This window comes from Neomonachus schauinslandi, chromosome 11, assembly GCF_002201575.2.
Source record: "Neomonachus schauinslandi chromosome 11, ASM220157v2, whole genome shotgun sequence".
NCBI classification, from domain to species: domain Eukaryota; kingdom Metazoa; phylum Chordata; class Mammalia; order Carnivora; family Phocidae; genus Neomonachus; species Neomonachus schauinslandi.
In genome coordinates, this window is record NC_058413.1 from 96617861 (window position 1) to 96643642 (window position 25782).

The 25782-nt window shown below is 47.6% G+C and overlaps 1 protein-coding gene across 1 annotated transcript in view; it reads left to right on the forward strand.

The window, feature by feature from the left end:
• The window catches only part of JAML (junction adhesion molecule like), a 22464-nt gene extending 4998 nt beyond the window's left edge, over positions 1-17466 (forward strand). Inside the window, exons 3-9 of the mRNA XM_044919791.1 lie at positions 273-498; positions 5202-5314; positions 7578-7815; positions 10946-11084; positions 13006-13102; positions 14973-15062; positions 16962-17466. Coding sequence (XP_044775726.1) covers positions 273-498; positions 5202-5314; positions 7578-7815; positions 10946-11084; positions 13006-13102; positions 14973-15062; positions 16962-17033 — 975 coding nt within the window. The 3' untranslated portion in view covers positions 17034-17466. The remainder of the gene's footprint in view (positions 1-272; positions 499-5201; positions 5315-7577; positions 7816-10945; positions 11085-13005; positions 13103-14972; positions 15063-16961) is intronic.
• The last annotated feature ends 8316 nt before the right edge of the window (positions 17467-25782 follow it).

A 25782-nucleotide genomic window follows, 5' to 3' on the forward strand; every position in this document is an offset into this window, starting at 1 on the left:
TGATGGTGGTGGCGATGATGATGGTGGCGATGGTGGTGGTGGCGGCGATGGTGGTGGTGGCGGTGATGGTGACAGTGGTGATGGTGGTGGCGGTGGTGATGGTTCTGGTGGCGGTGATGATGGTGGTGGTGTTGGTGATGATGGTGGTGGTGGTGATGATGGTGGTGGTGGTGGTGATGCTGCCACTGCCACAGAACAGGGTCTTTTGGATCCAGACTCCTAGGTCTGGTGCCAGTGACTCTAGATTTTCCCCAAACTGTGCTGCCCTCCAGGATGATTATGTGCTGTACTATTATGCCAACCTCAGTGTGCCTGTGGGGCGCTTCAAGAATCGTGTACGCTTGGTGGGGGACATCTTACGCAATGATGGTTCTCTCCTGCTCCAAAATGTGGAAGAAGCTGACCAGGGAACCTATACCTGCGAAATCCGGCTGGAAAGGGAGAGCCTAGTGTTCAAAAAAGCCGTGGTGCTGCATGTACTACTGGAGGAACCCAAAGGTATGTGAATGCTCACTTAGAGAAGGGTGAAGGGGCAAGAGATTTGGTATGCAAAGAAGGAAGGGAACTGATTTTGTTGAACAAATGCCAGCCTTTGGTCTAGGTACATACCAGAGAGTGAATCCACAATAATTGGTGCTCTTTCATAAAAATAATGAGAATGATTATTTTATTTTATTGTATTGTTTTTAAAAGATTTTATTCATTTATTTAAGGGGGGGGTGAGGGGAGGAACAGAGGGAGAGGGACAAGCAGACCCTGTGCTGAGCTCGGAGCCCCATGTGGGGCTTGATCTCACGACCCTGAGATCATGATCTGAGCCGAAATCAAGAGTCGGACGCTTAAAGGACCAAGCCACCCAGGCGCCCCAAGAATGATTATTTTATTACCTTACATGTGTTCCATTCTCATGAAAATGCTGTGTAGGAAGTATTGATCTTTTCATTTTACGGATGAAGTCATTGAGGCTTAGAGAGGCTTAGATGCAACTTGACTAAGGACACATATTTATTAAATGGCATATCTGGTACTTGAACCCTGGCATCTCTGACAACAAAGTCCTTATTCCTTTTACTCTACCCTGGTACTTCCCATCAGTTATCCACATTGATTCCATGTCCATATCTCGTAGATTCCTATGGTAAATGTTCTGGGGGATAGAAAAGAGATGAGATCTCCCTCACTTCTCTGGTCTTGGTTTTCCCATTTGTCAACGGAGAGTGGCTTCATAGACTGGTGGTTTTAAACTTGCCCTGTAGAAGCCTGAAGGTTCAGCAAACCTGGTAGGCTGAACAAAGGCTGGGAACAGGGCAGAGGGTTAATAGAGGACTGGGTCAGGTCCAAAGTCCTTTCTCTTTTTCCTGTTTTATTCATTGGGCTGCCAGGTAAGAATTTGTGTAAAGATGCCTTTAAAAAAGTTTGGAAACTGCAGAATAAGATACATTCTTTAAAAGTATGCATTGAGGGCGCCTGGGTGGCTCAGTTGGTTAAGCGACTGCCTTCAGCTCAGGTCATGATCCTGGAGTCCCGGGATCGAGTCCCGCATCGGGCTCCCTGCTTGGCAGGGAGTCTGCTTCTCCCTCTGACCCTCCTCCCTCTCATGCTCTCTGTATCTCATTCTCTCTGTCTCAAATAAATAAATAAAATCTTTAAAAAAAAAAAAAAAAAAAAAAAAAGTATGCATTGAGGGAATAGTCTGTGGCCCCAGGAAAGTTTGCGGTCTAGTTAGGGAGCTAGAATCTGGACCTCCTCCCCTCCCCCAGCTGTTTGGGTCCACTCTGTTAGTGAGCTCCTTTGGAGTACCTGGTACGCCTCTTCGGTGACACTTGTAACACCTGTCCAGTTGTGCCTTCCCTGGTCGTGTGGGTCTGTATTCTTTGTCCTTTGACCAGCCCTGGACACTATGCCTGGCACAGAGTAAGCAGTCAATAAACATTTGCCAAATGAGTAAATTTCTTGAATTAGCATCCCTCACTTGAATCCAGTTTCTAAAAAACAGAATTGTGGAAGGAATTGTAGAAGGTGGCCTCTGGTGCTCTCTCCTCATTTTTAGTACTTTTTTTCTTTTCTTTTTTTTTATTATGTTAATCACCATACAGTACTTCATTAGTTTTAGATGTAGTGTTCCATGATTCATTGTTTGCGTATAACACCCAGTGCTCCATGCAGAACATGCCCTCTTTAATACCCATCACCAGGCTAACCCATCCCCCCACCCCCCTCCCCTCTAGAACCTTCAGTTTGTTTCTCAGAGTCCATAGTCTCTCAGGGTTCATCTCCCCCTCCAATTTCCATTGACATTTTTCTTTTGATTTTCAAAGCTGTAGTTCTCCAGAAAGAGGAAACGAATCGGCTGTTTCCCCAAGGATTATCTTTGGGCTACTCCTTTCCACTTTGTCTTCTGATGCCTTGCCCGGACACTTGTCCATACAAGCATGGTCTACAAAATGGGCGTCTTTTCCCTCTTTGAAGAGACACAGAGGGCATGAACCGAAAGGAGCATCCATGAAAACAGGCTAGAGCAATTTTAGGGTTAGTCACATCCTTCCTCGGTAGCCAGTGGAGCAACCTGTATTTTTCCCTTCTAGCCAGGAAGGGGGTAGAGCCAACTCCTCAAAATGTGCCTGGTGGCCACTGGAAAGTTGTTCAGCTTGTCTGATGGAGGTTGTCTTCCCCCATGTGAAGCCATCTATACTTTTCTCTACAAAGTTTACTCGTCAGTTTATAATTGTTCTACTCCTTCACTTCCTTTTTCTCATAGTTCTTATTTTAAATACTATAGGCAATACTCTTTAAAAAAATTTTTTTAGATAATTTTTTAAAAGATTTTATTTGAGAAAAAGAGAGAGAGAGAGCATGAGTTGTGGGGGAGGGGCAGAGGGAGAAGGAGAAGCAGACTCCCCACTCAGCAGGGAGCTGGATGCAGAGCTCGATCCCAGGACCCTGGGATCATGACCTGAGCTGAAGGCAGACGCTTAACCGACTGAGTCACCCAGGCGCCCCTATAGGCAGTATTCTTGCAAATAAAAATAACAGTAGCTTCCTCTACCCTTTGCTGTAGAATCAGCTGTCCTTCCACTGATGGGAGGTGGCACACTATAGTGATATTTTCTTTCCTCAGGCCTGGGTTTATGTGCTGGCTCTGCCTTTTACGGGCCACATGCCTTTGGGCTCTCTCACCTTCTTCCTCTGAAAATGGGAGAATAACAGTGCATATCTCAAAATATTGTGATGACTAGCTGACATGCTACATACAAAGTGTCTGGCACATGCCTGGTACAGTGGAAGGTGCAGAATGGTTTGGTGTTTATTACTGCATTTTATTTTATCGTATTTTTTTTTTTTTTTTTTAGTAGGCTCCATGCCCAGTGTGGAGCCCAATGTGGGGCTTGAACTCACGACCCTGAGATCAAGACTTGAGCTGAGATCAAGAGTCAGACGCTTAACAGACTGAGCTGCCCAGGCGCCCCTATTACTGCATTTTAAAAATATAGTTCAGTTCTTAATGTACTGTTGGATTTAGAGGGACTTTCCCTCCCTACCGGTATTCTTTGGAGTGAATTTTTATTACTTACAAAATGATTCCCTCCATAGAGTTTCAAGTTCCTGTTTTCTTTTGCTTTCCTCCTATTGTGCATCTCTCCTGCTGGGCAGGAAGTTCATGTGCTCCCAGAGAAACAATTCTGATGAAAAGGTCAGGTTATGCACTGTGTTTGTTCCTTCATGAGCTTTGCCTAATGTTCTTTTGAACAGTTAAGACCTAGGCTTGTGTCTCCCTAAATACCATCCTGCCTTTCTTTTCTTAACTGACTTTGTGGTTGATTTGTGTAGCAGATTACTGAAAAATCAGAAACATCTTGCTAATTTTTTTTTTCAGGAACCCCTCAAAATGACTTATGCAATAAGCATATGATGGGGTCAGCTGCTTATACAAATAAGCAGAAGGAAGAGCCTAGGAGTTGGGAAGCCTGAAGCAGGGGGAGAGGGATCTTCTTGCGGGGGGAGTGGGGGCAGGGATTGAAACAGAAAAAAAAGCCAAGAGGAAAGCTGTCTATTGTCTTGGCCTAATTAGCAAGCAGTCCTGTGACCTGTACTCTAGCCAGAACTGTCCTAAGCAAGTCCCAAGACAACTTGTAAAAAGAATAAAAGAAATTGAAGAAAATCGCCTGTGAATCAGTTTTTCAGCTAGAAGAGCCAGTGGGTTATACATAAGCATGAAAGTTATATAACTTTCTACTTCCTGTTTATGTTCAGCAGATGTGGGTGTCTAAGTTGGTGAACAGAAAGAGGGGGCCTCAAGATTTTCTGTACTTTATTTTTTTTTATTGTATTATGTTAATCCCCATACATTACATCATTAGTTTTAGATGTAGTGTTCCATGATTCATTGTTTGTGCATAACACCCAGTGCTCCATGCAGAACGTGCCCTCTTTAATACCCATCACCAGGCTAACCCATCCTCCCACCCCCCTCCCCTCTAGAACCCTCAGTTTGTTTTTCAGAGTCCGTTGTCTCTCATGGTTCATCTACCCCTCCGATTTCCCCCCCCCTTCATTCTTCCCCTCCTGCTATCTTCTTTTTTTCTTTAATTTTTTATTGTTATGTTAATCCCCATACATTACATCATTAGTTTTTGATGTAGTATTCATGATTCACTGTGTATAACACCCAGAGCTCCATGCAGAACGTGCCCTCTTTAATACCCACCACCAGGCTAACCCATCCCCCCACCCCCCTCCCCTCTAGAACCCTCAGTTTGTTTCTCAGAGTCCATAGTCTCTCATGGTTCATCTCCCCCTCCGATTTTGTACTTTCTTTAGTATAGCTTGAATTGGAGCTGGAACTCAGGAGAAATTCTAGAAAGGGGAAGGAGCAGGGAACTAAAGGGAATCACAGAGTGTTTATTGTAGTATGAAGACCCATCAGAGTTGATGTGTGTGGTTGATGTGGTTGATGTGTGTGGTTGATCTCTTACTCTGATGTGAGTAAGAGAGTACCCATGGGGTGTCCTGGGAGTAAGAGGCCGCTGGGTACTTTGTCCACACAGGATCATCTGGCTCATCTGTGGAGTGAATGTGCGCAATATTTGGTGGTGACATTGATTTTATGGCTGAGGATCTTTGGCTAAACATCTCTTCTGGAAGTTCTTTGACTTTTGTAGATGATACCTGGGGTTTGACTTGAGTTACCATTTTATCCCCAGAGCTCATGGTCCATGTAGGTGACTCGACTCAGCTGGGCTGTGTTTTCCAGAGCACAGAAGAGAAACGCATGACCAAGGTAGACTGGATGTTCTCATCAGGAGAGCACGCCAAGGTAAGGAGGAGGAACCATCAGTGTGTAGTAGAAGCCCCTGGCCGATGGTGTCAGGACAGTGTGGGGAGAGGGAGAATTTAGGCCCCAGGTGCCATGCCGTGCTGTTACAAGGGGCTTGGGCTTTGGAGCTTGTCAGAACCGGGACTCCAGCTCAGATGCTTGGCTGGGCAACTTCAGCTCCGTGGTGGGAAGAATGACTCGTGAAGATGACAAAGAAGAGGATGATATTCCTGCTGCTGCTGTTCATCTTGTAGGATTGTCAAGACACATATACTAGATCGTCCGTGTAAAGTATTTGTATGTGTCTTGGCCACTGCATTTTAGTTTCCTTCCTCTTTTCCCTTCCCCTCTTTGTAGTGTCTATGGAAGAAGGAGGGGGATGACTTCTGTGGCCTTGTCTCTAAGCTTTGGGCTAGGCATAAGAATGATTGCATTCTTATTTTTATTTGGGTTATTTTGGTAAGTTTTCTTCTGTGCCCCACTGCCCCACTTATGGGATGGAGGGAATTTTCTTTGTCTTTATGGGTGCTCCTGATGTTGGGATTAGAAGGTCCTGGAGGCCAGGGTATGGAGTAGTTCATGGGAACTCTGAAGCAGCAAGTGGCAAGTTAGTTCACTAGACTGTTAGATGTCCTCCATGCATGGTGATGTACATACGGGTCAAGGTGTGTTGTGGGGGATATCCCAGGTCACTTATTAATAAAAATTAAGGTGCAAAGGAGCTTTTCTATTAAGACATATTCCCAGTCACCCCTATAAACAAGTCACTTGATTCCTGTATGCTGAGTGGGGGTGAAAGGGTGGCATCATGGTGGGGGATGGGGAATTCCATGTAGTCCCGGGTCCACCTCTGGGAGCCCGTCATGTGTTTAGACGTCAACCACCAAGTGAGTCACAGCAGAAAACAGGTCGCAAAAGAAATTTTGAGCTGTGAGTTCAAAACACAAGAGAAAAGATATTAGGGACAATGTCTTCTCATTCATGTTTGTGTCTGTATACCCATTTACTTTTCTTAAAAGCTTTTAAAAATAGTAATATTTACTTCCCTTTATAAAAAATTCCAACACTTACTCATTTAACAACTATTTTAAGCACTGATGTGGCAGACACTCAGAGCTCCTGCCTTGATGGGAGACTTATGATCAAGATCAAGGGAGATACACAGTAAAATAAGGAGGAAGTAAATATGTGGTATGTCAGGTAATAGCAAGAGCTATGGAGAACAAGAAAGTGGGCATTTGAGCTTCTTGTTTTACATGGATGGTCAGAGAGACCTCCCTGAAAAGATGACATTTGAGCAGAGACCTGCTGGAAGTGAGGGAGCGAACCATGTGTATTTCTGGGGGGAAGAGTATCCCAGGCAAAGAGAGTAGCAAGTGCAAAGGCCCTGAGGCCAGTACTCAAGGAGAGCAAAAAGCCCAGTGTGGATGGAGTAAAGTGACCCGGGTAGGTGAGGGAAGAAAAAGTAGAAGATGAAATCAGAAAGGAAGATGGAGTGGGCAGATCATGGAGGGCCTTGTACTTTTAGTAGAAATGGGGGGCCATCGGAGGGTTTGGAGTAGAGGAGTAACATGATTTAACTTCTATTTCTAAGGGCTCACCTGCTGAGAATAGACTGTGGTTAGGAGTAAGCAGGGAGACAAGTAAGGAAGCTCCTTGCAGGAATTCAGGTGAGAGATGAGGTGGCTTGGACCAGAATGGTAACCATGGAAGAGTTGAGAAATGGCTAGATTTTGGATTTATCTTGAAGGTAGAGGTGACAGGATTAGCTGCGGGATTTTCAATGTGAGTTTAAGAGAGGAGTTAAGGATGACTCCAAGATTTTTAGTCTGAGCATCTGGAATAAGGCTTTGCCGTTTACCAAAAAGAGATGGACTAGAAGGAGCTGGTTTGGGGGAATAATTTGGAGTTGAGTTTTAGACATGTTTCAAGTGCCTATTGGAAATCCAACTGGAAATGCCTTAAGAAGTAAAGGTGTACTTTTTCTTCTTTTTACTGGAGAAGTACAAAAGGGAACACCCCTTGCCCCCTGTCCTTCCTTATCCCTTTCTGCCAATGGGACAGTGGTTTGGTGCGTCCTTCACAGCTACACATGCTGTGCATACACGTGTGTGCATGACTCATGATGCCTCATACTGTCTGATCAGACCTTCACTGCCCACACATACTGGGCCCTATAAGTCCCTAGGGCTCCCCACTCAACCTTCCCCATGCCCTGTCTTCCTCGGTCCTTGCAATCTCATATGTTGCTTTTCCCTTCTAGGAGGAGGTTGTGTTACGTTATTACCCCAAACTCAGTGTCCCTGTGGGGTACTCCGAGAACTGGGGCCGCTTCCAGAACCGTGTAACCCTGGTGGGGGACACTTCCCACAATGATGCGTCTATCTTGCTGCAAGGAGTGAAGGAGTCTGACAGAGGAAGCTACACCTGTAGTATCCACCTGGGGAACCTGACCTTCAGGAAAACCACCGCGCTGCACGTGATCGTGAAAGAGCCCCGAAGTATGTGACATTTGGTTGGGGAGGGATGAGGGGCCTCCTAGCTAGTAGGCATGGCAGGACTAGGGTGAGGCCAGAGAGGCATCTAGGGTGCAGAATTGCAGGAGGCATGACTCTGAGGTGCTGTACTTGCATACCCTGATACAAGTCCTTGTACCCTGGACTTATGTGACCTTCACAGTGATGCCTCCTTCCATCTGGAGCCCTAGGCACCTTGCTTGCCTCCCTCTAGTTCTGGCCCTGCAGGTACCTCAAAGACGAGGGAGCTAATATTTGGTGAACTCCAGCCTTCCGCCAGAACTCACTCCCTGCCCGTGTAATATACCGACCTAAAGATGCAGGAGCTCAGAGATGGATTGGAGCTGATGTCCAAGGTGTTTTTTCCTCGGATGCTGTACGCTCTGTAGCAGAAGGGGAAATGACCCTGAGCTGGTGAGAGACAGCACAGAGCAGACAGAAAACAGGAAGGGACCAGAACCCCAAATAGAGGTGTTCTCTGATGAAAGGTTCTCTGTCCTGGTAAACATTGTACATTAAAGCCAGTGGTGTATAGAATAAAGACTCTTTATTGTGTGGACCGAGAGAGGTTGATAAGTGAGGCGTTAAAGTTAAATGGTAACACAGTTAACAGTCAGGATGTGGCCTGTGGACTTTGCCTTTTGCTAGAGCCCTGCGCTGGGGGTTGGCTGTGGTTTGTTGGGGGCAGGGATGCGGGTGAGGAGGGAACACACCTCACTACCTCTGACCAGAGACTTGAATCTCTGGAGACGCCTTCTTGTAAGACATAGCAAAGGGTCCCAGCTGGAAGGGGAAGAGGGCCAGATGGATTTCTTCACTCTCAGAAGTCTTATTCCCACTTCACAGAGAAAATACATACCATGAGTGGGAGCTCACTCAACCTCCAAACCCCCCTATTACCCTCCACCCAGGCCTAACTACATCTGCCCGCATCCTCACCTCTCTGTCTGTCCCACCATGCCAGGCTCCCTTCCGCCCTGGGCTTATCCAAACCTCTGTGCTCAGTTAAGTGCTCATTTTCTCGGTCTCAGGAACCTCGCGCTTTCTACTGGCTTCTGCTGTCCAGCCTATAAATATGCTCACCTCAAAACAACAACAACAACAACAACAACAAACAAAAATAGGGGCACCTGGGTGGCTCAGTCAGTTGGGCATCTGCTTTCGGCTCAGGTCATGGTCCCAGGGTCCTGGGATCGAGCCCCGCATTGGGCTCCCTGCTCCGCGGGAAGCCTGCTTCTCCCTCTGCCTCTGCCGATCCCCCTGCCTGTGCTCACGTGTGTGCTCTCTCTCAAATAAATAAAAAAAAAACCCACAACAAATAAATATGCTCACCTCTTCCTCTCACCTTCTGTCTTTGTCTACTTTAGCTCTCATCCTGTGTCTTCTTCTTAAAACAGAAATAACTCACATCCTATACATTCACCCATTTAAAGCCTACAACTCAGTGATTTTTAGTATATTCAGAGTTGTGCGTCCTTCACCACAATCAATGATCTATTTCTTTCTTGACCCAGCCAGGTAGCTTGCTAAGAGGCCATAATGTGGTGCCTCCTCTCTCACTTCCCATTAATGCCTTAGTGCATTGCATCCCGGCTTCTGCTTCTGCCTCTGCTCTGGCTTAGGTCACCAATGTGGCTCTAATTACCCACCCTCAGCCTTCTTTGCCCGAGTAGTATTGGACACTGTATTCTTTATTTATACAATATATTCTATGTTGGATTCATTCTTCCTTCCTTCTTTCCTCCCTCTCCCCCGCCTTTCCTTCCTTCTGTCTAATCCATGTATGTATCCATCAAATTCTAGCCAAATATTCCACAGATACTTCAAATGCAACATACCCAGACCTCCTCCTGCACACCTCTCCCCAGCTCATCTCCATCTCAGTCAACACCTTCACCATCTACACAGCTACCTCGCTGGGTGCCTGGGAATTGTACCTCATTCTTTCCTTTCCCGTGACCCCCCAGTCTCACAGGTCAACCAGTCCTGTCATTTCTACTACTGACTTTGAGTCTGCCTTCCTTCCAGTCCTACACCACGCTCTAGCTATCTTCCTCTCTGTCTTGGCCTGTAAGCTTCTAGCCGGTGTCTGCTCTCATTCTCCGCCCCTGCTCGCATTCTCCCTGCAGCTCTCCGTGCCATTTGCTCTAAATCACAAATCTCAACATTCTTTCCCGGTGCTCAGAGTCTTTCAGTGGTTGATTTCTCCATCATTTACAGAAAGAAAGCCAGACTCCTGGGTGAGATAATCAAGGCCCTTCACGACCGAGACTCTGCTATCTGTCCAGCCTAATTCCCCACCATGCACAAAAATGCAGCCTTGAGCCAGACCCCTGGAACTATTTCTAATTTCTGAACGTACCATCCTCTTGGGCCTCCAGACCTTGTATGTAATGCGCCCCCATCCTTTTCCATATCGTCCGCCCAACAAACTTGATGTTTCCTGAAGACTTTTAAACTTTAAAACTGTTGTGAGAGCTTCTCATCTGTTCTGCATAGAATTGGGTACCCTTTTGGACTTCCCATATGGACTTCCATCATGGCCCCCATAGCAGTCTGTGGTTTTCCGTCGACATGTTTGTCCCTCTCCTTGAAGGCAGGGACCATGCATTATTTGTCTTTGAAGCTTCCTTGCCTAGTGTAAATGGCACCCAGGAGTGTTTATGTACGTATTTAGAGTGAATTGAGGAAATGAATGAAGGGTACCTCTTCACTGGGTGGAAGTGCCTTCCTTGGTATCATGACTATGGGGCTGAGTGTATATCCTTTTGAAACCAACCACTTTCTTATAGAAGGATCTGCAGCCTCTAAAACGTCTGTTATTTTACTTTAAGATAGAATTGTTAATGTCAAAGGAAACGCTGCTGTAGGTAAAGTGCTATTCTCTTCTCCCACCCACCTTAATCTACACTGTAGTTAGGGATAAGCAAGGGGGCCAGACCTGGTTCTGCATCGAATGGGGACAGCTGGAGTCCCAGTGTTTCAGCATGGGGTGGAGTCTGGCCTTCTCCCCCAACTTCCTGACTTGGCTGTGGCTACTTGGCATAGAACTGGTGGGACTCACTGCTCTTTTCTGATTATTGAGACCCTCTCATTGTTTTTCTCCTTTCCCAAGCATTGGTGACCCCAGTAGCCCTCAGACCTGAGATCCTGGGTGGTAATCAGGTGGTGGTCATCGTGGGGATTGTCTGTGGCACTATCCTGCTGCTTCCTGTTCTGATATTGATCGTGAAGAGGACCCACAGGAATAAGAGGTACAGGGCTGGGTTGGGAGGCTGGTGGTGCCTCGAACCTGAAGTGGAAGAGTGATAGGGTCCTAACTATGCCATTCTCACAGAAGGGGGTACTTTTTTTTTAAAGATTTTATTTATTTATTTATTTATTTATTTGAAAGAGAGAGAGAGAGAGAAACAGCATGAGAGGGGGGAGGGTCAGAGGGAGAAGCAGGCTTCCCGCTGAGCCGGGAGCCCGATATGGGACTCGATCCCGGGACTCCAGGATCATGACCTGAGCCGAAGGCAGTTGCTTAACCAACTGAGCCACCCAGGTGCCCTAAAGGAACACGTTCTAATTCTGAGAGGGTATTTTTGGATGGATGCCCTAAGTTATTGTTGAAATGTGTTGTTAAAGTCTTGAATGCATCCCCCCTTCTCCCAGTGTCTCCAAAATGCCCAGATGCCCAGACATAGCAACAGTGTTTCACTGGCCGTTGGCAGGCCCATGTCCCTCCATTTACCCAACTGTCCATGATGAGATACATTGCTGGGGCAAACTGGCTCTCTTGCTGAAATGCTGTCATTGGGCAAAGACCCCCATTACCGGGTGCTGCCTTCTGAGTCTCCTTTCCCATGAAACACGGACTCTACAGAAAGTGTTTTGCCTGCTGGGTTTGCACTTCGTTTCCCAGGGCCTCTCTGACTTGGTTTGAACTTGGCTGGCCTCTCTGAGGTTCTTTGCTCTGGGCGTGCAGATGGCCCTGAGCCCAGAGTTAGACAGCCATTATCAACTCACTGCCCCACCCTGGGCCTCAGTTTCCCTCAAAATGAAATCAGTACTTCCATGTCTACTAGCTTACCCTAAAGAAACAATCAGACTGATATCCTGAGATTTGTAAACACAGTTGCTGTAGCCCTGATGATAATTAAACACTGAAATCATCCACAGTGACTGTCAGGAATGAGTCACTGAATTAGTATTCCACTCGGTGACATACCGCACAACCCTGAATGTAATGGCATGGGAAAATGTCCCATGTGTAATATGTAGTATGATCTCAGTTTTATAAAAAAGAAAATTATATAATGCTCACTGTAGCAGCATATACAATAAATATATTTTGTGTGAGCGCACGTTCCTGCACTGAGAAAGAATAATTCCAAAGTCTGAGTAGTGCTATTTGAGAGAAAAGAGAAGATGGGTCCCCTGAGGGCAGGAGGTTTACTAGGACTTCAACCTCCAACTCTCTCTGTTTCTTTACTATTTGAATTATTTTTACAATTAGAACACACAACCTTATAATCAGAAAGTATGAGAAAACTATTCTCTCCACTTTGAGACAAAAAAAAATACGGTTTCTTTTCTAGCTTCAACCCTGATATTTATTTATTATTTTTTTTAGCTCTACCTTAGGCCAAAACAGAAAAAAGGGAAGTATATTCAGTGGCAGATGCAGAAGGCAGATGGTCAAGAGATCAAAGTCCAAGGGCTGGGAATGGGCCAGCGAGCTGGCGGCTGGGGATGGGGAGGGAGTGGGGTTGTGGCGCTAATTCTCCTTGGCCGCCTCGCTTTGGGGCGGGGGAGCCCTTTGAACTGGGTGTCGCTGAGCTTCTGTTGCCCCCTGCTGGCTCAGCTACATCTCCCCAGTCCTAGGTTCTGATAACATCGAATCCCCAGGGCGGCGCTCGCTATTAATTCACGTAAAACTGTGTGGACAGAAAGATGTTAGCTAGGTAATAGAGACCTCGAAGCTGTCTAGCCCAGACTCCCTCCAGAATGCCTCCCTGCTCTCCACCAGAGAGATGCACTTCTCAGATTTCATGGTGAACTGGGGAGTCTAGGGAGAAGAGTTCCTCTTCTGGGGTCCCCCTCTTCACAAGGCTCTGTGGGGTCTCAGGCAGGCCCCCTTGAATATATAGTGCCCACCAGCTAATTCCGCCTGCTTTTCCTGCCTTGCAGCTCAGTAACCTCCACAACGCTGGTAAAAAGCCTGGAGAACATAAAGAAGGCTGATCCAGAGGTAAGGGAAGAACTCAAACCTCCATTTCACTGCTGTGCCCAATGAGGGTGGATACGGCTCCATCCAGGTGGAGTCACTGTCATTCTGGTGGCCTGTCTTACTTGGTGTTATAGCTCAGCATGCTGGCCAGTGCTGGGCAGAGCAGGGGCTCGGGAAATCTTCATCACCAGAGTGAGAGTCCCCCAGGAGGGAGTGGGGTGGGTCCACGGGGCCTCCTGGTAGGACCACAGGAAAGAGCACTGGACTCAGAGTCAGAAAATCCACGTTCATGGGATGCCTGGGTGGCTTAGTCGGTTAAGCGTCTGCCTTCGGCTCAGGTCATGATCCCAGGGTCTTGGGATCGAGTCCTGCGTTGGCTCCCTGCTCAGTGGGGGAGTCTGCTTCTCCCTCTCCCTCTGCTGCTCCCCCTGCTTGTACTCTCTTGCTCTCTCTCTGACAAATAAATAAATAAAATCTTAAAAAGAAATCCCTGTTCAAGCCCAGCTCTGCCACCTCCCAGAGCCACACTTTTCTCACCAGTAAAATGAGGATGAGGACAAAGTTGACCTGTTTTGAGGTTCAAATAACCTGATGATCTGCAAGGGCTTCATAATCTCTGGGCACTGTGGAACCGTAAGGGATAATTGTGGTATAATCAGGAGTTAAGTGAAGGAGTTAATGGTTCAGATTAAATATTCGGGGGCCTTAAGAAAGAGGATTGGGGCACCTGGTGGCTCAGTTGTTAAACGTCTGCCTTCGGCTTGAGTCATGGTCCCAGGGTCCTGGGATAGAGCCCCACCTTGGGCTCCCTGCTTGGCGGGAAGCCTGTTTCTCCCTCTCCCACTCCCCCTGTTTGTGTTCCTTCTCTCGCTGTGTCTCTCTCTGTCAAATAAATAAATAAAATCTTAAAAAAAAAAAAAAGAGGATCAAGAAGAACTTTTTCTTCCATTTCTTCCATATTATTTCTTCCATTCTTCTGTTTGTAACAGAGCTATAAATAATTGCTATTAGGGTCTGAGAAATGAATTCATTTCCTTGAGCTCCCTTTCCTCCCTCTCTTCCTCCCTGCTTTCCTCGCTCCCTCCTTCCCTTCTTTTAAAAACTCCTCTTGGAGGGCGCCTGGGTGGCTCAGTTGGTTGGGCGACTGCCTTCGGCTCAGGTCATGATCCTGGAGTCCTGGGATCGAGTCCCGCATCGGGCTCCCTGCTCGGCGGGGAGTTGCTTCTCCCTCTGACCCTCACCCCTCTCATGCTCTCTCTTTCATTCTCTCTCTCTCAAATAAATAAATAAAATCTTAAAAAAAAAGAAAAAAAATATTAAAAAAAAAAAAACAACTCCTCTTGGAATATTTACTTTCCCATCTTTTGCCCTGTTTGTGACCCAAGAGTAGGATTTTGTCACAACATAGTGCAGGGGCCTTCAGAAGGCCAAGAGTTTGTCACTGGATGACATCACCTCCCCAAATAGTGACAGGAACATGAATTACAAAGTACCACCGACCTCACAAATGTGAAGTCCAGCGAGGGCTGTCCCTGCCCTATAAACCCTCTTGAAGAGCTGACCCCGGTTAGGTGCTGATCAATGCCATCCTGCCATGCCTCTAATTAGAAGGAACTAAGCACAAAGTACAAATAATCTGGCAAGATAAGGATTCCCTGCTGCTACCTAAGTGCCCATCCAAACGAAGAGGTCTGTCTTTTGAAGCAAAGAATTTGGTTCTTAAGATAGAGCTTTTTGCTGACTAGCCAATTTTTTTAATTTTCAGGAAGACTGGGGACTGAATTATCATTATCAGTGATCATTTTCTAGCTCTTAATAATCCTCTGGTGTCGATGCCCTGTGAATAGTAGTAGGTGGCTTTTTACTTTGGCACGTAACATTTGCTGATTTTTAGTAACGTTTATACTATTTCCCCCCACCTACCCAGAAACATGTTTACTCTTCAATAGCCACACGGGAACAGATGGAGGAGGAAGAAGAATCCAGTGGAAAAGCAGAGGCCACCTACATGACCATGGTGAGAGTGCTTCTGGGCCCTGCTGGGCCAGGTGTCCGGAGGGTGGGGAAGGAATTGGCAAAGATGTGGCAGTGTAGCTAGATCACCCTGGGGGGGGGGGGAATGTCACTCTGCTGAAGACAGAGATATTTCTACGTAGTAGGGAAGTCTGAGAAGCTGACGCTCTGCTGGATAGAAAAGTAAGACCAAACTTGCCATCATACCCAGTCTCGAGGATTTATTTATTTATTTATTTATTTATTTATTTATTTATTTATTTATTTATTTAAAAGATTTTTATTTATTTGACAGAGAGAGACACAGCAAGAGAGGGAATACAAGCAGGGGGAGTGGGAGAGGGAGAAGCAGGCTTCCCATGGAGCAGGGAGCCCGATGCGGGGCTCAATCTCAGGACCCTGGGATCATGACCTGAGCAGAAGGCAGATGCTTAACGACTGAGCCACCCAGGAGCACCCCCAGTCTTGAGTATTTAAAGGTCATTAGGGCTAAAGATAATTGATTTTAGTGGTGAAAAGAGGCACCTTTGTCAGGGAGAAGCAAAGTGCCTCTGCCTCATTAGAGATTGAACACAACCTAATAGAGAGGGTAGCATAGATCCTTGGACAAACGTTGTGTCACAATTTTCCTTCCAATCCAAGAGTCCCTTCCAATTCTTACGTTTTTAAATTCTATGGCTTATGCTGTTTTGACATAATGTGATTGCCAGGAAGGCTGCATTCTGTATAAAAATATGGAGTCGGATTCCTGCTCTCTCCTTCCTCCACTCCCCAGGGAAGTACAGCACCTAGAAAAGGCACCCGGCGTGTAGTGAGTAGGAGTAAGGACAGAAGGAGCGAGCTGGCAATGGGCACAGTTCTATTTGTAGGCTAATAATAGGCACCCAGGCCGGAAGGGAGCCGTGTTCTGCTGGGCTCAGGAAGGCTGGCCTCCTCCGTTTGGGGGACGGTGGCTTGTGCTTGTTCTCATCACACCAGCACTGAGGACACATGACTCCCGGATGATGGCAGTGGAGAAAGATCCTGCTGAGGAAGCGTGAGGTCAGGGACCTGGCCGGGTTCCACCCAGTGAAACAGTAGCCCCACTCTGAAGTCGCGCGCAGTCCTGTTGCCCCCGCCGTCCTTCTCCGGGGATTACCACGGGATGCTCCAGGCGCTGCCGGGCTTCGTGTGGCCTCCTGGACACCCGCTGGCGACAGCTGCACGGTGGCTGAGAGTGGCCCTGCTGGCATGACACTGGTGGCAGAGAATCTGGGAGCCCCCCCCCACCACCACCGTGTTCAGCAGAGGTGCTTGGATTGAAACTCGGCAGAGAACAGCACTTCTGTCATTTGGAAACAGGTCCAATGAGGCGAGTGTGATGAGACGCCAAAGCCACAAGACTCAAAGGCCTGTAGAGGCCGGTCAGGTTGTTTTAAAGGCCATGGGCCAAATTCGGGAAGCCTCTGGGCGAATCCCGGCCCACGGGCCGCCTGTTGGAGACCTCGGGCAGAGAGGTGTTATTTGATTAGGGAGCAGGGATAACAACAAACCTTGGATTTTGTTTTTTTGTTGTTGTTGAATTGATTACATTTACTTCAGAGGAGGGGGCACCACGCCGTGTCCCCTTTCTGGGGCCGGACAGCACAGTGGTTAACATCACAAGCTTTGAAGTTGGGCAGACCTGGGCCCACAGGCCTGGCTCTATGACTTAGACGCAGGTAACTTAGCCTCTCTGACACTCGGTTTCCTCATCCTTAAAATGGGAATCATAGTATCCACCTCCCGGGTGGCGAGGCTGTCACGCATGAGTGCTTGTGAAATTCAGAATTGGGCCAGAGAGATGGAAAAAGCTCAGTACGTGGTCACTATTCTGATGGAAATACTTACACCTGTGCTTTCTTTCTTCCCCACCCCCCTGCAGCACCCAGTTTGGCCTTCTCTGAGGTCAGCACCCAGTAACCCACCTGATAAACGTCAGCTGGGGGAATTCTAAAACCAGAGCAAGACCTTTGAGAAGAAAGGAGAGTTCCTTTTGCGCTTAGCGTGGCAGAGACTCCTCTGTGTGTGCTGAGTTACTGGATGGGTCGTTCCGGGACCCCCCCTCCCCCCTGAGTTATTCTCCTGCCTCATTGGTCGAAGGGCTGAAGAAGAAGGGTTCAGAACCCGGCAGAAAGACGGGACAGTTGGGAGGGACAGGTCCCGACGGAGTGAAGCATGGATGCTGTCCTTCTGGAGCGGGACGCTGGCCCTGGGGATCCTGGCCGAGCGGCCATGGCAGCCTCAAGCATTCCATCAGATCCTCAGCTTGGATGGTGTTCTTCATGGATGGGTCCCTGGGAAGAATTGTAGAAATAAAAACCAACCCAAATGATTCCTTTGGCAAATTACCCCTAAATAAATGTGGCTTGTGGAAACCATCCTGTTTGTATACCCTGGCTGAGGGGCAAGCGGAGGCTGGGTGAGGAATTTAAAGTCAGGAATGCCTCAGACAACTGAAGAGAGGAGAGCCATTCTTGGTTTACACTGGAGACCAGTGTTGGCCCTGGGACTGTGTGGGGGCAAATGGGTTGCAGTGGGGTATGGATACAGCTCGAGGATTTAACCCAGCCCTTGTCGGCCTGGCTGGGTATCAGAATGGCTGGTGGCTCTTTGCTGGGCCTTGCTGGAGACATCTGAGCTGGAGCTTGGGCATCTGTCTTTTTCAAATGTGGAGCTCATGGGCTGCCAAAGTGGACAGTCACTGATGTAGCTCTTGGTCTGAAAGGTGAGGTTCCTGTACTTTTTCAGGATTGAGATTTAATGAGGTTCTTTTGTTTTTTTTTTAAGATTTTATTTATTTGACAGAGAGAGACACAGCAAGAGAGGGAACACAAGCAGGGGGAGTGGGAGAGGGAGAAGCAGCCTCCCCGCTGAGCAGGGAGCCCGATGCGGGGCTCGATCCCAGGACCCCAGGATCATGACCTGAGCCGAAGGCAGACGTTTCACCGACTGAGCCACCCAGGCGCCCCTAATGAGGTTCGTTTTAAAGATCCTTTGGTTCTCAGAGCACCTGGGTGGCTCCTTCGGTGAAGCATCTGCCTTCAGCTCAGGTCATGATCTCGGGGTCCTGGGATCAGGCCGCACGTTGGGCTCCTGGCTCTGCGGGGAGTCTGCTTCTCCCTCTGCCTCTCCTCTCTTCTTGTGCTCTTTCTCTCAAGTAAATCAATAAAATCTTTAAGAAAAAAATAAATGAAGATTCTTTGGTTCTGAGCTCCCATTTCTAGCCTGGGCTCTGCTCAGGCCTTCTCTCTTCCACCACCAAGTTTCTTCCTCCTTCTCCGCACCCCTCCCTGCCACTTAGCCATTCAGGGCATGGATTTCTGATTTAATCTGAAGTGGAGCTACATTTTTGTTTTTGTGGGGGTTTTTTGTTTGTTTGTTTTGGAGTTGGGGAGGAGCAGAGGGAAGAAGGAGAGAGAGAATCTCAAGTAGACTCCCCTTGGAGCCTGATGTGGGGCTCTATTTCACAACCCTGAGATCATGACCTGAGCCAAAATCAAGAGTCCAATGCTTAACCAACTGAGCCACCCAGGCACCCCTGGAGCTACATTTTTGGATTCCTCTTTAACTCTCCAAACTTCAGGACCCTCTTATAACACATCCATCATTACCTCTTTCTCTTTTACCAACTGTTCTTGGGTGTCTATTTGGAATCCTGTAGCCTCCCTTTGTTCTTGGTCAGCCATGGCTGAGAGTCCTTAAATGCTTCCTTCTCACCTGTTAGCTCTAAATAAGGAATATGGTCAATATTTTGCAATACGTGCATCCTGTCCAAGACATACCAGAGAAGTGACACATTCTGCCATGGTAAGTAGAGTGGGGAGAAAGACTTTCATATCCTAAGAATTCATGGAGAGGAAGTGATTTCATTCCTGGGCTATTAGGTAACATGCTCTCCTGGGCTAGAGTCTCCTTTTCTACTTCCTCAAATAGTATCTGCAGAGGAGGAGGACCTTGAGGATACGAGTTAGGTGGATGGATGGGGATTAATTCTGGTGTTCTGGATCAAAGAGAATAAATTGGGGTGAGAGCTGGAGGGAGGGCTGTGCAGTTACCCACACACTCCTGCAGGGGCGCCTGGATCGGGGACGTGTGGGCACACCCCTCCAGAGGTGGACTGGCCCAGATTTGAACTTGATTCATTCAAAGTTTGGCTTCCATTCTGGGTGGAGCAGTTGTAACCGAGGAGGAGGAGGAGGAAGGCTACTTCTCTCTCCCAACCCTACCTCCCCACAAACCTTTCTTTTACACACAGTCCTCAAGTCAAGGTGGAGAGTGGAAATCACAGCTGTCGAACACCAGTTTTTCCTCACACCAGAACAGCCCTGCGGGGACCAGGAGAAGATCTGTTTGCTCCCCCATGCTCTTCTCCTAGGGGTGGCCGTCTGTTAAGTCCAGGAGCACGAAGGCATATGGTGTACGGAATGGGCTTGAAGCTCAAACAGGCCTGGTTCAAATCCTTGGCTCTGCCTTTGCTCTCTCTTCAACATGGCAGTTTACTTCAGTTCTTTGAGGCTGCTTCCCTTCTATATAAAATGGAGACTCATAGGGTTTTTTGTGAGGACTAAATGGGGTCACTTAAGTGCCAGCGCCTGGTGTGGGCCTCCAGGCCCTTCCAGTGTGTTCTTTCCTAGTTGGATTTATCTTCCAGTGATTCAGTCCCCATCTCTCATTAGTTTTTATTTCTATGGGCAGGAAACCCTTTAACCCAACACACCTAAATCCCTCTTCCCACCCAAAGGGGAGAGAGCTAGGAAGGGTTTTGCATAGCTCTGGGGTGGGGGGGCGTTCCACGGGTGGGAGAGCTGCTGGAGACAGCAAGCTGGATCTCCTTGTGGTATATCCTTTAGCTAGCACTTCTGTTGCTTAAATTTGCACCAGTTTAAGTCCCTAGAACACCAAATGCTCCCATATTCAAAGATTTCCAGAAGTATGCAGGCTTTTGCCAAAGGAAATGAGGCCTTGAAAGGGTGGAGGGGGTGGGGCCCCCCATGAATAATGTAGAAGTTGGCAGCCTCAGAGTTTGGCTGTTGGAACTGAAAACACTTCAGCCCATTCCCTGGGGACCTGGAGAAGATGTGCCTCCTGGAAAAGGCTGCAGCCTTCCACCAGCCCTTTACTCTTTGTACCTGGTTCCCACCCCACTTTGTCTCCTTTTGGCTAGTCAGTATGCTTTCATGTCTGCATTGATGGTTTATCTTATAAAATGCTAGCTGTGCGCACGCACACATGCGTGTGTGTGTGGGTTTGGAAGGGGTCATGCTACCACTGAATTAGCTTAGTTACTTGGAGCCAAAGAAGCTTAGGTTGCAAATTTTGTCCCAACACAGACCAGTTATCCCCTTATTAAGAAAAGACAAAGTTTCTTAGGACTCTTGACCTTCTGTCCAGACCAGCTGGCTTGTGAATGTGGTCTGGTCTTCCTCAAGAGAGATCAGGCAATCCATAACCACTTCCGTAAAACTCAGCTCTCAAAACCTACCTTCTTTATCAAAAAATAAGGGAACTCAAGAGTTTTCTCAGAAAGCTAAAACCTTTCTGTTTAAAAAATATTTTATTTAGGGGCACCTGGGTGGCTCAGGCGTTAAGCGTCTGACTTCGGCTCGGGTCATGGTCCCAGGGTCCTGGGATCGAGCCCCACATCGGGCTCCCTGCTTCGCGGGAAGCCTGCTTCTCCCTCTCCCACTCCCCCTGCTTGTGTTCCCTCTCTCGCTGTGTCTCTCTCTGTCAAATAAATAAAATCTTTAAAAAAATATTTTATTTATTAGAGAGCGTGAGCACGAGCGGGGGAAGGGGCAGAGGCAGAGGGAGAAGCAGACCCTCCCCCTCCTTGAGCAAGGAGCCTGAAGCAGGGCGGGCTTGATCCTGGGATTCCAGGATCATGACCTGAGCCAAAGGCCGATGCCTAATGGAACTGAGCCACCTAGACGCCCCTAAAACCTTTCTTATTTTATAGATGATGAGAGCAACGTGATTGGCCTGTCCCAGAACTTTCAAGGCACCTGTCTGAACCCCTCATCCTATGTTCATGGCCTTCTGAGGTTGGGTGCCATGTGGTCTGTCCATCCATTCCTCTCATTTTTTTTTTCCATGACAGGACCACTCTGCTCCATATACCTGTGTCCTTCCTGCTTCTAAGCCTTTGCTCTTGGTGTTTCCCTGACTAGAATTTCCTGTCCCTTCTTGCCTGCCCAAATCAACAGTCTTTCAAGGCCCTGCTTCAGTCATCTTTCTCACGTCTTCCTGGATGTCTCTCCGTTTACCAGATTTTATCTCCTAACGTTCTCCATTTGTCTCATGGGTATGGGGCTTCTCTAAGAGATCTTAAGCTCTTAGGGACCCTGTTTTAGGTCTTTTCTATGTGTTTTGCAGCATCTGACCCCACGTGGGTCAATCCCTTGTTGAGTGGGATTCCTAGAAATGGCATGGGACAGCACGCACAGGGAGCTGCTGGACCTGGCTTCCAGCTGGAGTTCTACCCCACCTTGACTGCATAAGTTCAGGCTGATGGAGTTTCTGCCCTTTCCCCAGATAAAAGTAGACATTCATTTATTCTTATGTGCTCAGGGACAAGGAGAGGCTCTGCTCAAACTCAAAATGAGACCCAACCCCTGTCCTTAGAGAGCTATAATTTAGTTGGGGAGATAAGATATGTAAACAAAAGATGACAATCCTTTCTGATATCCAGGCAATACCGGGTGTACCTTTGTTCCTGCACCCCTTGTTGGGGGGAGTTTATACCTTTGACTCCCCATCTAGAATGGAAGGAGGGTGAGCTGTATCTTATTCATGGCTGAATCTCTAGCTTCTAGCCTGGTGTCTGGCACACGGGGGACATTAAGTAGATATTTGAGTTTGTTGAATGAGGGAGTTGATAAACAAATGAGTGAACGCACCAGTGTTGCAGGTGCCCAGAGAGAAGAGGTACGTAGGAGGTAAGGAGGAGGTAAGTTGGTAGCAGATTTTTGAAGAAAGACTAGGAGGTTGCTGAACAGACAAGAGAGGAAGGGCATTCCCAGAGGAAGAAAGGGCAAAGGAAGGACACCAAGATGTGAGCGCTGGGCTGGGTGAGAACCTCCCAGTGTGCGATGGCTGGAGATGGGCGAGGGGCAGAGAAGAGAGGTGAGTAAAATGAGTCCATGCCTTTGTTATTCCTCATGCCTTTGTTATTCCTCAGTGGGCGGCTGGGGGCTCTGAAGTTCCTGGGACCAGCATCTCACCCTAAGCTTGCTCCTGCTTACCAATCTCTTCTCCCCAGCCCCCGGCCCTGGCTTCTCATTGCCCCTTGCTCATGGGATGCAAACCTTTTACTATTAGTTGAAGTCAAGACTTGACTGTGCTCAAGGAGCACCTGGAGATCTTATTAAAAATGCAGACTGTGATCTCATGGGTCTGACGTGGGGCCTGTGGCTCTGCATTTCTCAGGAGCTCCCACATGATGCTGCCGATGCTGGTCCAGGGACCACGCTTTGAGAAGAGAGGCTTTAAGGCAAACGGCCTAGGGAGGCTCTCTGTAGAATTAAGATTGGGCATTCCAAAGGCAAAAGGAAACTACCTTCCTTTGGATTATTGAGAACACTGCTTCTCCCAGCAGGGTGGGTGACTGTTATCTAATAAAATATTCAGTGGTAAATGGCACCGGGTAGAAATGCCAAAAATAGGGCTTTACTCTGCCCTTAGCCCATTTTTGATATTGGTCTCTTCATTCTGCAAAACCCCTCTTTGAGTTTCAGCTTCCCTGGCTTTGCTGGCTCCCAGGGAGCAAATGGGCATTTGGAGGCCCAAGTGAGCCATGGAAGGTTCTGGGGTAGCCCTCCTCCTGCCTCACCCTGCCAGCTCATCTCACCCCTGATCTTTTGACCCTTAGTCCTGGGGGACTGAGTTGCACAAAGGCTATTCTGTTATAAATCATACACCTGGTTTCCCTTAGCCAAATTTTAGGTAGAAGCAGAGGGACATTCCTTATCTCAGATGTCCCCAGAATAGAAGTTTCTGGACCCTGCGCGAGACCCAATGAGCTGAGTAAGCAGCTTCCCTGAGCCCCACAGCCCCTCAGCTGCGTTAAGGAAAAGGAGGAGGCCGGCTACGTCAAACCAAAACTCTCTGGCTGACATGTGCCTGCGGCAGCTCGGGTGGCTGAGCTGCACCCCGGGACTGGCAGCGCTGGGGCCCTGGCTGGGGCTAGCCCTCCCTCTGGGCACACCTGCGGCCAGTGGTGGAGGAGGGCTGTGGCGATGGAGACGGGCCGTGGCCCCTGGAGGACACTCTTCCCTAGGCTGCCTCTCCGCTCCTTTGCTCATCTTCCTTCCTCTGGGCTGTGCGCCAGCGGCAGCCAGACCCAAGTCAAGTGACGGAGTCTGTGACGATCCAGGGGCGCAGAGGCACCTCTCTACCCCTCTGCCTTCAGCAACGGCCACCCAGACCTGGCCCACATCGCTCCTCCCAGTCCAGCCCAGCTGCAGCAGCCTTCACGATGGTGTCTGCTTTCCCCCATTTCCTCTTCAAATTCATTAGTTCGTTCGTTCATTCATTCCTTCTTTGGTTCATTCCCTCAGGCAGGCTTCTGTGTGGTTAGGTCTCACCTGTGTATCGAGTGTCCGCTCTGAGCCAAACACTGCGCTGGGCTCCCGTTCTCCACACCCGCGCTTCAGCACCTTCTTTTTATAGCCGATGCAAAGCTCCCTTGCTTTGTCCATTCCAGTCTTCTCTTCCCTGTGTCTCTAAACAACCTGATGGGAGGTCTGGGGTCTCCTCCCCTCGGTGATAGGCAGTGTGGAATCCTGGAAGTACCCCATGTTTCACACAGACCTCAGTTTGAATCCGGGGTCTGACTCTGACCTAGACTACCTACCATACGTCATCTTGGGTGGGTTAAGTTCTGCTAGCCTCAGTTTCCCCATTTGCAATTTAAAAAAATAGAGAGAAGAAGAAATCACCTATCCCAGGGCTAGGTTTCAGTTCAGATATCACATGTGAAGTACTTGGCACAAAGTTACTACTCGAAAGTATCAGTTGCTCCCTCTTTAGTGCCTCAATGGCCCAATACAAGTGTGAGGGATTGCTGCACAGGAAACTGTTCTACTGAAGGTTTCCTCAGAAGAGTGGGGGCCGCCTTCTGGGCTCAGGGCCACCCTGGTACTCCACCCCAAGTCCTCCTACTTGTGATATTTGCCGATTTCCTCCTTCCTTTTTCAAATGGAAGGTTTTCAAACATACACAACCGAAGAGAGAACTATGTAATGAGTCCTTTGCACCTCCCACCAGTTTCAACAATGAACAGCAACGTCCAGACTTGGGTCACCTACCTCCCCCACTTTTTTTTTCGTGGAATATCTTAAAGCAAATTCAAGTCACCCTATCTTTTCACCTTTAACACTCCAGTGTGTATAACAGATAAAGATGTTCAAATCAAAACCACAATGAGATACCATCTCACACCGGTCAGAATGGCTAAAATTAACAACTCAGGAAATAACAGGTGTTGGTGAGGATGCGGAGAAAGGGGAACCCTCTTGAACTGTTGGTGGGAATGCAAGCTGGTGCAGCTACTATGGAGAACAGTATGGAGGTTCCTCAAAAAATTGAAAATAAAGCTACCATACAACCCAGCAATTGCACTACTAGGTATTTATCCAAAGGATACAAACACAGCGATTTGAAGGGGCACATGCACCCCAGTGTTTATGGCAACAATGTCCACAAAAGCCATACTATGGAAGGAGCCCAGATGTCCACTGACAAAGGAATGGATAAAGAAGATGTGGTGTATATACACAATGGAATATTACTCAGCCATCAGAAAGAATGAAATCTTGCCATTTGCAACGACATGGATGGAACTAGAGGGTATAATGCTAAGTGATATAAGTCAGTCAGAGAAAGACAAATACCCTATGATTTCACTCATATGTGGCATTTAAGAAAAAAGCAGATGAACATAGGGGAAGGGAAGGAAAAACAAAATAAGATGAAATCAGAGGGGAAGACAAACCATAAGAGACTCTTAACTCTAGGGAACTAACTAGGATTTGTTGCTGGAGGGGAATGGGGTGGGAAGATGGGGTAACTGGGTGATGGGCATTAAGGAGGGCATGTGATGTAGGGAACACTGGGTGTTATATGCAACTGATGAATCACTGAACTCTACCCCAGAAACTAAAAATACAGTATATGTTAACTAAATTGAATTTAAATAAGGAATAAAAAAAAAAAACAGATAAAGATGTTTAAGAACATAACCGTAATATTTTATCACACCCAACAAAATTAAGAATTATTCATGAATATAATTTAATACCCAGCCAATATTTATTTTTTCCCAATCATCTCAAAAAATGTGTTTTTACTGTTGATTTGATTGGGTATCGGATTCCCCAAAGGTTCATATTACATTCGATTGTAAGATCTCTTAGGTGTTTTTACACCAGCCTGCTTTGACATGTTCTGTTTTCAGTGGTAATGGTAGAAAAATGAGGAAGTCTTTATTTCCGGAAAGTCTCCCCAACTCACTTCCCAGAACCCTTTCCAAATAACACAAAACAAACATCTCCTTTTTGGGGTGTTTCTAAATGACAAAAAGAGTTCCCCCCTTTACAGCAGTTTTGAAATGAATGAGCTCCTCTAACAACTTTCAAATCCCAACTATCATCCAAGAGAAGAAGGAGAAGGAGAAGGAGAAGGAGAAGGAGAAGGAGAAGGAGAAG